At 40.8% G+C, this 13,496-nt stretch overlaps 1 protein-coding gene across 1 annotated transcript in view; it reads right to left on the bottom strand.

Moving 5' to 3' along the window:
* Positions 1 to 2,920: 2,920 nt before the first annotated feature.
* The window catches only part of LOC121543534 (chemokine-like protein TAFA-2), a 58,823-nt gene continuing 48,247 nt past the window's right edge, over positions 2,921 to 13,496 (bottom strand). Inside the window, exons 3-6 of the mRNA XM_041853473.2 lie at positions 12,140 to 12,292; positions 7,809 to 7,933; positions 6,782 to 6,838; positions 2,921 to 4,226 (exon numbers count right to left, since the gene is read on the bottom strand). Coding sequence (XP_041709407.1) covers positions 6,809 to 6,838; positions 7,809 to 7,933; positions 12,140 to 12,292 — 308 coding nt within the window. The 3' untranslated portion in view covers positions 2,921 to 4,226; positions 6,782 to 6,808. The remainder of the gene's footprint in view (positions 4,227 to 6,781; positions 6,839 to 7,808; positions 7,934 to 12,139; positions 12,293 to 13,496) is intronic.

Here is a 13,496-nt window from a genome sequence, read left to right as displayed (position 1 = left end):
ACACCATGTAATCAGTGTTATTTATTTATTTATGATTCCCATTACCTGCTAATAGCAGCTCATTTTAAAGCATTTGAGAAGGAAAGGGGGGCAAACAGGTGATCATCATTAGTAGCTGAGAAGCAGAATGAATCACAGGGTGGGGCTCGTTCAGACCGTCGGGGAGCTGCTTCAATACAACAGGTCAGAGGAGGGCAATTTGAAGTTTGGCTTGGTAAAATGTCTTTGTGCATCTTGGTGGGCCCAGGCTGTAACAGTGAAATTGATGAGTAGGACAAAATGTTCTACTGGCAGAAGGTTGTCCAACATGCAGGTTGTAGGGACCATTAACAAATAGTGTGTTAGGGCCTGGTTCTACAGAATGCATCAATATAAAATCAGGTTTGTGTGCTTAAAGTGCAGGTGCACTGCTGATCCTAGAGCTGTGCTTAGAAGCAACCTCTACCTGGGAGCGCTTATTATTAGCCCTGGCGTAGCGGAAACCCCTGCATCCCCCACAAGACACTAAGTATGGGGGCCCATGCACCCATCATCTCACACCTACATCTACATTTTATGAAGAAAAAAAAAAGACAGTAACCCTGAATTTTTATTTCCACATGTAGCGAGTGAATTGTTTGTGTTGTCCAATCTACATGGGTAGTAGGTGAGACAGACAGACAATATATTTGCCATGCATCTAATTAGCCTATTTCTCAGCGGCGACTACAACTTTGCGGGGGTTCCAGAGAAACTGCCCTCGGCCAGTAATTATTAGGAACAGGAAATGGTGTCCTTTTGCCTACTGTCAAATTACATACTATGAATTGTCTAGTGAAGGAAATAAGAAATTGTCTGGCTAAATGCGTTATCTGAAAAGTTCATTATCGGCGGAGTAATCTCCCCATATGCTGTCTCTGTTTCCAAGTCCACGCTCAAACACATTATATCTCCAAGCCTGAGGAAAAAAAACCTATAGGCTATCAACACTAAAATGATTAGAACGATTAATTCCATATCTATAATTTTTTCCAACACGTAAGCCTGACAAGTCCTTTTGTTATGCAAAACTATAAAATGAAATTAAAGTACAAAGCCGGCGATAGCATCACAAATGTTTTACACTGAGCTTCTTTAATGAAATGTTCCTTTCCCAGAGAATCGACAAGCTCCATTCCCCTGGCGGAGCGTTTAATTACAAAACCCACATAAGATTATGAAACTATACAGCATATGGTGAGAGGAACGGGTTTCCTTTGATGTACTCTTGTAATGGCAGCAGTGTAAAAAAGAAAGAGACAAATGCCTTTACCTCATTTGAATCAAGAAGCATCAGAGAGAGAGAGAGAGCTTCTAAATTCTGCTCACAGTGCTCTTTTATTCCTAACTCCACCACATCCCTCACCTTTCCCATCACAGCACTGAGATGTGTCAGAAAGCGGCTGAGAATCTGTGAGGGTGGTTAAAATGTCAACCCGTTTTAACGCTCTGAGGCTTGTGGGGTGTCATGGACTTCTGATGGTGGAGAGCATGTGTTGTTCTGAATGGGGCGCCCTTTGTAATCGAAGGTGAAGCTGTGTTTGAAGGAAGCACTTGCTCGTCTAAGAGGACTCCGCAAAACATGACAAACTGAGACGCTCGGGGCAGCAGCGCTTGTCTTCTGCTGCCGCCTCAACACATTTCACAGACTTAAGGGTGGGAGCGCGTTAGCAGGCATGGGAAGTCATGTCATTCAAGACGGTGGTGTTTGACATCGTCGGAAATGGTGCGTTGCAAAGGAACCTCAGTGGTCCAGTAAGGGAGGGCAATGAGGATGCTGGGAGATGAGATGAGTGTGTCCATGAAAATCTAAAGAGGAGGGAAATGCACTATATAATTATGAGGCACCTCCTTGAACCCTACTGTACATTGTACCTTTGTCAAGTAGACTAGAGTGCAGTAATGAATCCATTTTGCCATGACCTAAGATAACAAAATAAGTAGCCTACTGTTTTGAGCCTAGTCCTTTCCATACAACTGACAATCTAAGTGAACATGCTGTTTATCTATATTATGTTGCCTCAAAGCAACTGTATGCCCATATAATTACTGCACTGGAAATACACATTTTAATAGCTTCAAGAAAATCATTATTATTTTGTTGACATTATACACCATTCATTTACTGGTATTATTCTCGCAGTTCTATGCCTTTTCAGTTGTGATTTTATGAAGGTATTTTCTCTCCTGGCTGTCATGTTCTTGGAACTCAATAACCCCTAGATTTCATTAGCGCCTCTCTCGGTGTGATGTATTTACTCTGGTGACATCAATGTTTGTCTGCCCATGAAAGGCAAACAATGGTATTCCTGAGGGGGGAACGTTTGAAAAGGTAGGTTCTAGTTGAGTGGTGGTGACATTGACTTTGTGGGCTTTGCTTTCGTAATGGTTGAAAATGCCTCGTACAGTACCCATTTAGGATTTGTAGTTTGCTATGTTTTTAACTTTAATCATGGCTCACAAGATCTTTGATATTCCGGATGTACATCTTCGAAGTGTGTGTGTGTGTGTATGAGTGTTTGTGTGTGTGTGTGTGTGTGTGTGTGTGTGTGTGTGTGTGTGTGTGTGTGTGTGTGTGTGTGTGTGTGTGTGTGTGTGTGTGTGTGTGTGTGTGTGTGTGTGTGTGTGTGTGTGTGTGTGTGTGCATACACGTATTTGTGCTTTGTACACTATGTGTTGTGGCATAGCCCATAAAGAGGACTCTGAAAGGAATCAATGTTTCATTCCACAACAGAGATACTCAATCTAAGGGCTGATGCATAATCATTATCAAGCCTTATCAGCTTCATACTGTAGCCTACACTGTGTGAATGTGGTACACTGTGTGAAGCATAGCTAAACAAAGTCAATCTCTGGTTTCTTCCTCCTACACCTGAGGAGGTTAAGTGTCACATGACAAGCGTTAAGTTAAGACACAACCACAGTTTATTATTCGAAGATGTTATCACTTGCACAGACGAAGGAAGCGTCAGCGATACCTGTTGAAAAGCGAATCAGAAATGAATTGTAAAAAAATCACTTAACACTTAACCGGCCCCTACCAACCCCATGGACTATAGCCAGTATTAGAGAATGAATGCATTTTAGCTTGCATACATTTATATAAACTTTACATGGACATTCGAATCTGAGCCTCAGCATTGTGCAACATAGACCAACTAACTGGATCAGCTGGCAGTTGACAGAGTGATTTTCAAAAGAACATAAGCAAACGTTAAGCACATTAGGGGTAACTCACAAATTGCGCACCACTTTCATTAACGTGTACATTTTCAAAAGTGTGTATCTAGTGCCTCAATCTGCTTTAGATCAAATGAAAGATGATGCCCTTGGAATAAAACATGCAAATCAAACATGACCTTCGGTTTTCAGTTTTGGTGCTAGAAATCCTACATTGTAGTATGCCCTATACATCAGTAGTCTACATGTATTTGTCCTTGGATTCATCACATTCTCTCATTCTCCCATTGGCCATTGGCTGCAACTCTCATTTGAATAAGCCATGTTCCCTGCGCGCAGCACCATTGAGAATGGCCACCCATAATGATGGCCACCCATAATGATGGCCACCCATAATGAAATGATGGAGGTGTACATACGCCAATTCCAATACCTGTCCCTTTTTTGTGCTCCTTTGAAAATCACCCTGCATGTTCAATGATTGGCTCAATACAATAAGGTCCACCAATTGTATATTCCTTCTTCTTACCATTGTCTGACCATCATTTGATCGTTAAAAACTGGATCGAATTCGACTCGTCCCTAATATCCATGGGGGATATTCTTGATATTGATGATACTCCAGTTTTCTCACCCTGTTACAGTAATGATGCACAATGCATTCCGAGGAAAAATTTCCCTAAGAAAAACTATCACTTTACAAATAATGTTTAGGCAAAATTCCCCATTGTAATCCACTATAAGCAGAACAATGTTAGAGAATGAAAATACATCCTGATGTCCAATGTGGTGATAGTCATGTCTGTGCTTTTCAAAATAAAGGTCCCCTCTACTGAGCCATCATTTAGTAGTGTCCACTCTTCTCATCCAGATGTCCTTTGTTACCATGTGCTGCTTCAGTCTTCCAGAATATTCATAGTATAGTCTCCAATAGAGGGAGTCTCTATTTACAAAAAGGGTTTCTGCAATGTTCTTGAGTCCCTGATGGTATTCCACAGGTAAAGACCCAGTTACATTTATTGATCCACCTGTAACACAAACACATTTCCATAAACATCAGGCTATCCTGATGTCATCTCACAATTAATGCAGTATGTGCAGTGCAACCAACGTCACTGTTTTCACCACCAAGTTGTTGAGTTATAAAAGGATTCTAAAGAGTGGCTTTGAAGTGTAGACATAAAGGTTAATGAACAGATTAATTAAACATTCATTGTTTCTTCAGGAAATAACTGTGTTCTCACATTCAGTCCCTAGTGACTACAGAGTCAGTTTCTATCTTGTACTTTTCCCAGAAGAATTTGAGGTAATTTGGTGCAAAGTAATCACAAGTCTAACACAAGGCCTTTTGCATCTAAAGTTTACGGTTCATGTGCCCGCATTATGAAATGACCTTTTTTGAAAAGTTTACAATTCTTAATCTCATGACCTAATCTTGTATGATTAGGTGGTTGGTTTTCTTTGCTAGTTTTAATGAGAAAAGGCAATAAAGTGAGCAAAGAAAAGCTATCAGGAGATATTAGCGTCTCCACTCACAGTGGTCAACAAACAAAGCAAACTCATTAGCGTTCCCAGCCACTGAAATTACCTCTGTCACACTGACTGCACAAGTCACACATGATTTTGTCCACTTCTTTTCCCAGATAGGGGCAAAACAATGATGATAAGCATAATACTAAATCAAGACTTGAAATGCACAAGTGCTTTCCCCTGGATAAAAATGTGCTTTTTCCAACTAAATGCCTTTCCCCATCCGTGCTGGGAAATGATTTGTAGTGGTAGGCTACACTCAGGGGGAGGAAATTCCTTGAAGAAAATTGAATATGTTTTTGCAGTTTAGGCCAAGTTGTCGCTCAAATGTTCCCTGTTCCACCTTCCATATCAGATTCTGGCCTATTCTGCCAGGGATGGTGTTTTTATCTTGATAAAGGACTTGTCTGGATAGAATTAGCCTTATCCTACAGACTGAGGCTTTCTCCCTCCCCTAGTTTAATGCTGTCAGATACTCTCAGCGCTTCGGACCCTTCACAAGATTAAATTGCCCGTCATGAAGCTCCGGCTCTGACTGACAGCTCCTCGGCTCGGGCAAAAGTACATTCCGGAAAGGGTTTAAGAAACGTGCCTTGCGAGGAACACCCATAACACCTTCATAACGACGTTCCACTATCGATTCCAGCAGACTGTCTACCACCTAGGCCAGTCTGACAGCTGACGGAAGCTGCCACAGGAGTTGTCAAGCTACATTTTTACTGCTGAACTTTGCAAAGAAAACAGGCACCTTTGACAGACTCATTTTGCCAATTCACCAATCAGTTATTTGACTGTGGACAGGCCCATTTTTCATTTGTCCTAATACACTGTATTCTCTGTCTATGAATAAAGTTGCTTAAAATATAGTGTGGATCAAATTCAGTGACAACCCCCAGGCATCGCCTAACTTCTTATAAAAAAATCCCTCATAATCATATCAAACACACTCTCTGTAAATTCCACAGATATTTAGGTTAGCACTACGCCACTTTGCATGTGTGTAAGAAGAGAGCGTCTTCTTGTCGTGCAGATTGCAATAAATTCTCCCCCTCAATGAGCCATTTACATTTCCTAGCTGTCATTGTGATTAATGTGGTACTAATTTGAGAATAATTCCATGCTAAAAAGACAAAGAGCAGACGCAGGCTTTTGTCAGCAGAGAAAGGAGCCTACACGAGACAGATCTAACGGCATCTCAGTGGAGTTGTCGCAGAAGGCGAAAATTTATTCATCGACTGAGATCATCATCACCAACAGAAGACAGGAGGAATTAAATAGGAATGTGGCATCCTCTGAAGGTGTAACTCATAATCGCTTTCTGAATCATATTCAATTGCATACATTGTGTTAAACCTAAGGCTGAGTGAAAACAATGAGCGAAACAGGCCTATAGCTGCATGGGTCAGCGGGTGACTCATGAAATCCGTAACAGAAAGATACCTAACCTGGCTCGGCTCATTATTCATTGTACAATTATTATTTTCCAATCTATAATGGCTAAATGGGTTATTTGGACATGTTATGCTAGATAATCATTCTCCTGTTCATTCTCCTGCATTCTCAATAGGTTTTGCCCGTGGCAGGGAAGCACATTAGCGGATAGATGGAAATATGCTTCCATTTTAATGTAAGGCAATTTTATTGAGATGGCATAATCACATTATGGGGAAGCAATGTATTTTCCATCTTCCAAAAGATGTCGAAATATCTTGGATGGGAGGTAAAGCAATTAGAACACTCTCTCCAGCTGTTTTGTTGAATTTATCAATTTAAACCATAAATTATGCATGTATAGTCATTACTTGTGTCCTAATAAGTACAATTAAGGAGCCTGGTATAAATCTTATTTCCTCATTAAGTAAATGTTCAAACTAATGGAAATGTTTTGTTTGCTGTTTCTCACCAGCACTTGACACAGTCTGATACAGATAATGTTTAAACTGTAATATTCAATATTTGTATTAAAGGCTATAGTCTGAATTCAGAAAAACAATGAACATTAACATTGATATTGGTCCAATTCAATCAAATTAATCTAACAAGATTGCATCACCTTGATTCGGTTCCGTGGCAACAAGGGTTACCAGAGCTGATCCCGGTCCGATGAGATCTTTCCGGCGTTCCGTGTTAACAAAAACAGGGGGAAAAGAGGAAGGGAAGAGATTAGTTTTAGATTTCATACCAGGCGAAATTAACACGTGCGTGAGGTTATTATGGTTGATCAATCCATCAATACTGCTGCAGCAACAACGCCCACCAAAAAGGCCCCATTCCATTTTGAGGTCCCGACTAATCCCGGGATCAATAATTACAGGCTCCAGACAGGTGTGGTGTGGCCAGTTTAAATAATTAAGTACATGGAAGGAGGCAGAACTCAAGTCTAGGGGTCGTCATAACCCACGGAAGGATACGGGCATCAGGTTACCGCGTTAAAAGCAAGTAATTGGAGTGAGTAATTTGCAAGTTTCGGTCCTCAAAATGGCTCTGATAGTGCTAAGGAGACATGTCGGCCCCTCAGATATAGGTCCCCAGGGTCCCAGTAGTGACTACAAACATTAGACGGTTTTAGAGTGCTGTAATTTCAGATGAAACATTTTGACCTTGACCAATAATACAAGTAGGCAAGGTCAATAGGTTGAGAAACATATAGGTCTGTCTTCTTAAACTGAAGTTGACTACTATGAGGACTTGAGGACTACTATGACCCCTACCATGTTGGTACTCTGTACAGCTGAAATTGAATTCGATGGCTTGTCTAAAGTGTAATGTGTTGATTAAGATGACCCTTACATTTTACATTACATTTTAGTCATTTAGCAGACGCTCTTATCCAGAGCAACTTACAGTTAGTGGGAATCGAACCCACAACCCTGGCGTTGCAAACGCCATGCTCTAACAACTGAGTTACATCCCTGCCGGCCATTCCCTCCCCTACCCTGGGCCAATTATGCGCCGCCCCATGGGTCTCCCAGTTGCGGCCGGCTACAACAGAGCCTGGATTCGAACCAGGATCTCTAGTTGCACAGCTAGCACTGCGATGCAGTGCCTTAGACCACTGCGCCACTCGGGAGGTACCTTACCTTGGTAGTCTTTATCTTGTTCCCCGTGGCGCAGCTCCATCCCTTTAGATCTGGGAGGACTTTACACTCCTCCCCATCCAGACATGGATGCATCTGACACCACCACTTCTGCTCCACTATAGAGGCTAGAGGAGAACAGAGGCATCGTTATAATGAGCAGCTTTGAGAGTTACTAGGGAGACAGACAGGAACAGACATTTTCCTTGTTTTACAAAACACTAGGGCTGGGAATTGCCAGGGACCTCACGATACAATATTATCACGATACTTAGGTGCCGATACGATATGTATTGCGATTCTTACGATTCTATATGTATTGCGAATCAATACTGCGATTTTATTGAGATTTGATGTTCCAGACATACGGTATTGCTCACTATATGTCTGCTGCAGAGAGACAAGAGAGAGCCATGAGAAATTGAGTTTTGATAAGTCAGGGAAATAAAAGTGCTGAAAACATGTTGGCTCACTATTTAAAAAGAAGATGGAGAACAAGCTATAGGATGAAAAATACCAGACTTTTGGCGCAGGTACAGCCGACTACATCTAGCTAATGCTTACCCTACCTACATTTTTTTTTTTACTAATCGATACTTGGAGTCAAATATTGATATAATTTTGGCCAGAAATAATTTTGCGATATGGAACTGTATCGATTTTTTCCCCCCATCACTACAAAACACCACGAGGTAGTTGTATTGTATTTAATGAGAACCATCATGCACAGAGGGTGGATATATTAAGATAAACTTATTTGTGTCCCACAGGCATGATTATAACAGCAATATTGTGTAAAGCACATTTAGAAGTGACAGTAATTGTACAACGTTGGCTGTATAATATTGAGGGTTGCATGTTTGATGTCCAACCAAACTGTTGGAACAGGCTACATTTCAAACACTTAACAAGGTTTTGAGGAGGCGATCAGGCTCAAACTGAGATGAGAGCTCAGGTAACCCCTGGACGTATACAAAATAATAATTAAAAGGTTAAGTGCTGATCATTTTTCAGAGATCACCCGTGGAGCACTTTAAACTGGGCGCCATTGGCACAGCGCTTTAATTTGCTGAGAATGTCAATACTCAAATGTCATCGAATAGGTCAAACGCATCTGGTGCCAGACTTTAGGTGTGAACTGCTTTTCAAGCCCAAATTGAGGCAGCTCCTTCTGCCTGGTTGGTGGTCTGACTACCACATTAGTGTGGGTAAGTGATGTTCTGGGACTGACATGGCATAGATGTAAGTCAACTTCAAGTGTGTTTTTCGAAAATGTCAGGGTTTCAAATCGTCCCCTTCCCTTAGAAAGCATAGTGATTGCTGTGCACTTTCTACTGATTTCAAAGCAGAAACGTATTCCCTTCTCACCTCCTGTAGACCTAAATAAAATAATACTGTACATGGATAGAAAACTTTATGGGATGATGATACATCAGTCTTAACATTCTGATACACAGCACTGTTAATCACCTACATTCACTGTGCAATACAAGGGAACAGGTTTGGAGCCTTGCAAATTAATCTGAGAGCTTCTGAATATGATACTAGGTGCACAAGGAATGCAGCAAATATAATGTGAGCTAAGCAAAACTGGGAGGATTGTGAATTCACGGTTCTGCGGTCATAACTTCAGCCTTGTGGAATTTTAAAGCGGTTTTGTGGATATGTAAAGCTGAGTTGACTTTGCAGTGAGGCCTGTTGAAGTGTAGCTAAACCTTGAATGTGGAAGTCAGAGTGGTTGTATGATATAATGCAATGAAAGGAAACATGATGCAGCAGTCAGCTTTATGATTCAGAAGAAGCACATTTACCATGTATAAAGATATATATAGTACATTGCACTATAGTATATATAGTACTTGTACATACCAAGTACATTGATATCATCATTGATACAGCATTAGGCCTATATAATGATGGTCAGTATTGAAATTCTTATCATGTACATTGAAAACCTCTTATGAATCCAGAAAACTGTTTAGAGAATAGAAGAGATTTAAGGAAGACATTTGTTTTTGAAAGCCAAGAGTACTCTTGGCATACTTCGCTCACCACATATGAATCAAATGTATATTTCACACTTATTTCATGGTAACACCTTCCCTGCTTGCCGCAAATGAGATTTGCTCCAAAACAAGGAGCAGTCACTTATACACCTGATCTGTCAGTAATTTGAGGATTAAGTTGTACGGTATCAACGTGAGGTGAATCCGGCTTGGGCCCGATGTTGCATTGAAGGTGTAAAATTGGGTTCTGATGGGAAAAGACAACACATTTCTGCGTACTCATTGAAACGGTGCTGAGATTCACAACATCTACCTTCATGCCTTCAGAAAGTATTCACACCAGTGGAGGCTGCTGAGGGGAGAACAGCTCATAATAATGGCTGGAACGGAGCAGATGGAATGGCACCAAACACCTGGAAACCATGTGTTTGATGTATTTGATACCATTCCACTTATTCCGCTCCAGTCCTTACCACAAGCCCGTTCTCCCCAATTAAGTTGCTACCAAACTCCTGTGATTCACACCCCTTGAGTCAATAGATGTTAGAATCACCTTTGGCAGCGATTACAGCTGTGACTCTTTCTGGGTAACTCTCTAAGAGCTTTGCACACCTGGATTGTACAATATTTGCACATTATTCTTAAAAAAATTCTTCATGCTCTGTCAAGTTGGTTGTTGATCATTGCTAGACAGCCATTTTCAAGTCTTGCCATAGATCTTCAAGCCAATTTAAGTCAAAACTGTAACTAGGCCACTCACCATGTCGTCTTGGTAAGCAACTCCAGTGTATATTTGGCCTTGTGTTTTAGGTTATTGTCCTGCTGAAAGTTGAATTTGTCTCCCAGTGTCTGGGAGCAGACTGAACAAGGTTTTCCTCTAGGATTTTTCTTGTGCTTAGCTTTATTCCATTTATTTTTATCCCTAGTCCTTGCTGATGACAAGCATACCCATAACATGATGCAGCCACCACCATGCTTGAAGAGTGGTACTCAGTGATGTGTTGTGTTGGATTTGCCCCAAACATAACGCTTTGTATTCAGGTCATAAAGTTAATTTCTTTGCCACATTTTTAGCAGTTTTACTTTAGTGTCTTATTGCAAACAGGATGCATGTTTTGGAATATTTTTATTCTGTACAGGATTCCTTTTCACTCTGTCAATTAGGTTAGTATTGTGGAGTAACTACAATGTTGTTGATCCATCCTCAGTTTTCTCCTATCACAGCCATTAAACTCTAACTGTTTTAAAGTCAACATTGGCCTCATGGTGAAATCCCTGAGTGGTTTCCTTCCTCTCTGGCAACTGAGTTAGGAAGGACGCATGTATCTTTGTAGTGACTGGGTGTATTGATACGCCATCCAAAGTGAAATTAATAACTTAATAACTTCACCATGCTCAAAGGGATATTCAATGTCTGCTTTTCTTTATTTTTACCCATCTACCAATAGGTGCCCTTCTTTGTGAGGCATTGGAAAACCTCCCTGGTCTTTGTGGTTAAATCTGTGTTTGAAATTCACTGCTCGACTGAGGGACCTTACAGATAATTGTATGTGTGGGGTACAGAGATGAGGTAGTCATTCAAAGTTCATGTTAAACACTATTATTGCACACAGTCCTTGCAACTTATTATGTGACTTGTTAAGCACATTTTTACTCCTGAACTTATTTAGGCTTGCCATAACAAAGGGGTTGAATACTTATTGACTCAAGACATTTCAGCTTTTAATGTGTTATTAATTTGTAAAAATTATGAAAAACGTAATTCCACTTTGACATTATGGGGTATTGTGTGTAGACCAGTGCCAAAAAGTGTCTCAATTTAATCAATTTAAAATTCAGGCTGTAACACAACAAAATGTGGAAAAAGTCAAGGGGTGTGAATACTTTCTGAAGGCAGTGTAGTTGGCATGTGCATGTTCAGCCTTCTAATTGGCTCACTTGGTTTTACAGCACTATAGGGAGTTAGAGGAGGAGTACAATTCAGCAAGACCATTACTGTAAAAGGCAGAGACAGTACTGAGTTGTCATAAAGCACCAGACTCCACTAAATGTAAGGAATTGTTGGTTGAAAAACAGGAGACCAAACTAATTTCCCCTGAGGATACGACTATATGGCACAGGAGCACTTCTGGTAAACACTTTTTAACACATTTAATTACAGTTTAACACTTAAACACGTAAAACAAAGTATAAATGAGGCCTCTGTGGATGGCTATAACTAAGCACCTTGTGGTCTGAAGCGTTACAAAATGAATAACAATTCTTTAGAGCAGTTTCACTAAGGAAGACGGTGCGAGCTCACAATATAAATATTCAGCTGGAACGTACCATCTACACAGGACGGGGCAGCTCTGGTCGTCCCGGCCACTTGTCCAGGGAAGCAGGAGCATTTAACAGTTTGGGAGCGTTCTTCTATTTTGTTCTTGTTGCAGCATCGATGCAAAGCCACAACCTCACAAGTGCCGGTTCTGACTTGATGCACTGTAAAAAAACACCGAACAGAATTAGCCACTTGATAACTCAGTACAAACTTGTCAGAACTCAAATAATGCAACACTACTTCTAAGTAGCCTAATAGCTCAGTTTATTATCATAGTGCAGCACAAAAAAGAGGCGTAACGCAAAAACTAATGTATTACTTATGCTGTGGGACTGCAAAAAAAGTTAGAATCAAGGGTTCATTTTTAACAGGCAATAATGTAGGCCTACTATATGGCCATTGTTGAGTTAACTTTGTATTAGGTTCACTAACAGCCTGTTCACATATTCAGAACACTGGAGGCATGCTCCTGTTAAGGGAGGCTACCTAATACTTCTGCGGTACCCACAACCCTGAAGGTACAGAATAACTATGATTAAGCTTTAAAACAGTTTGTAACTTCAAGCATCAGCTGAGGAATTAGTAGGCTATTTTGCCATTCAAAAAACAATTGAAAAATCCCTATCTCAGGAGTTTCTTACAAGTTCCCCAGAAAAGAAGGTGCAGTTGTTGCAGTATTTTGAGCCAATTTACAGCTCACGCTACATTGTCTGAATTATTTAGGGACTGTGCTGCTCCCTGCTCTTTTAATTACATGTGACATTTTCACGAGGAGTCCGTCCTTCTGCAGAGGCAGTTATTGCTCATTTGGTAAACAACAAATGAAAAGTGCTGTGGAACCTGCCCACTGATTGCTGTACTCTATACCAGTGAAGCCAGCCAAGCTTATTTAATTAAATTGCATTTGCATGCCTTGTTATTGTGGAATCTTCAGGCATGTTTTTTTTTTATCACTTAGGCAGAAATGTCGTAGGAGGAGGTAGGGTATTGAGTCGACTGTATTGCAGCTGCATCAACACCTAAACTAACATCCTGAACGCCACCATCACTGGGACACAACGTGGAAGAATCCCACCTCAATCAATAACATTTGAACGTTTACAATAGCTTCGATCTATCATTTGTACCCAAATGTTTCAAATCAAACTGAATGCAGTGGTTGAGTACCATTGCTCAGATGAGATTCCTCACACTAACTGTTAGGAGTTCAAGCAGATGAGTAGTCGTACCATGTTATAGAGAGGTGTTAGGTATAGGGCTATAGATCAAAAGACACACAGGAAGTGAAAAGGAGGGAGGCGGAGCTCTTTTTTGATAATACACAAGTTTTGATAGCGCTTCTGCTATCGCCGTCCCCCCGGTCCC

Source organism: Coregonus clupeaformis, unplaced genomic scaffold, assembly GCF_020615455.1.
Source record: "Coregonus clupeaformis isolate EN_2021a unplaced genomic scaffold, ASM2061545v1 scaf1360, whole genome shotgun sequence".
NCBI lineage: Eukaryota > Metazoa > Chordata > Actinopteri > Salmoniformes > Salmonidae > Coregonus > Coregonus clupeaformis.
The sequence above is the reverse complement of the archived record's forward strand: the minus strand, read 5'-3'. Positions and strand labels throughout refer to the sequence as shown.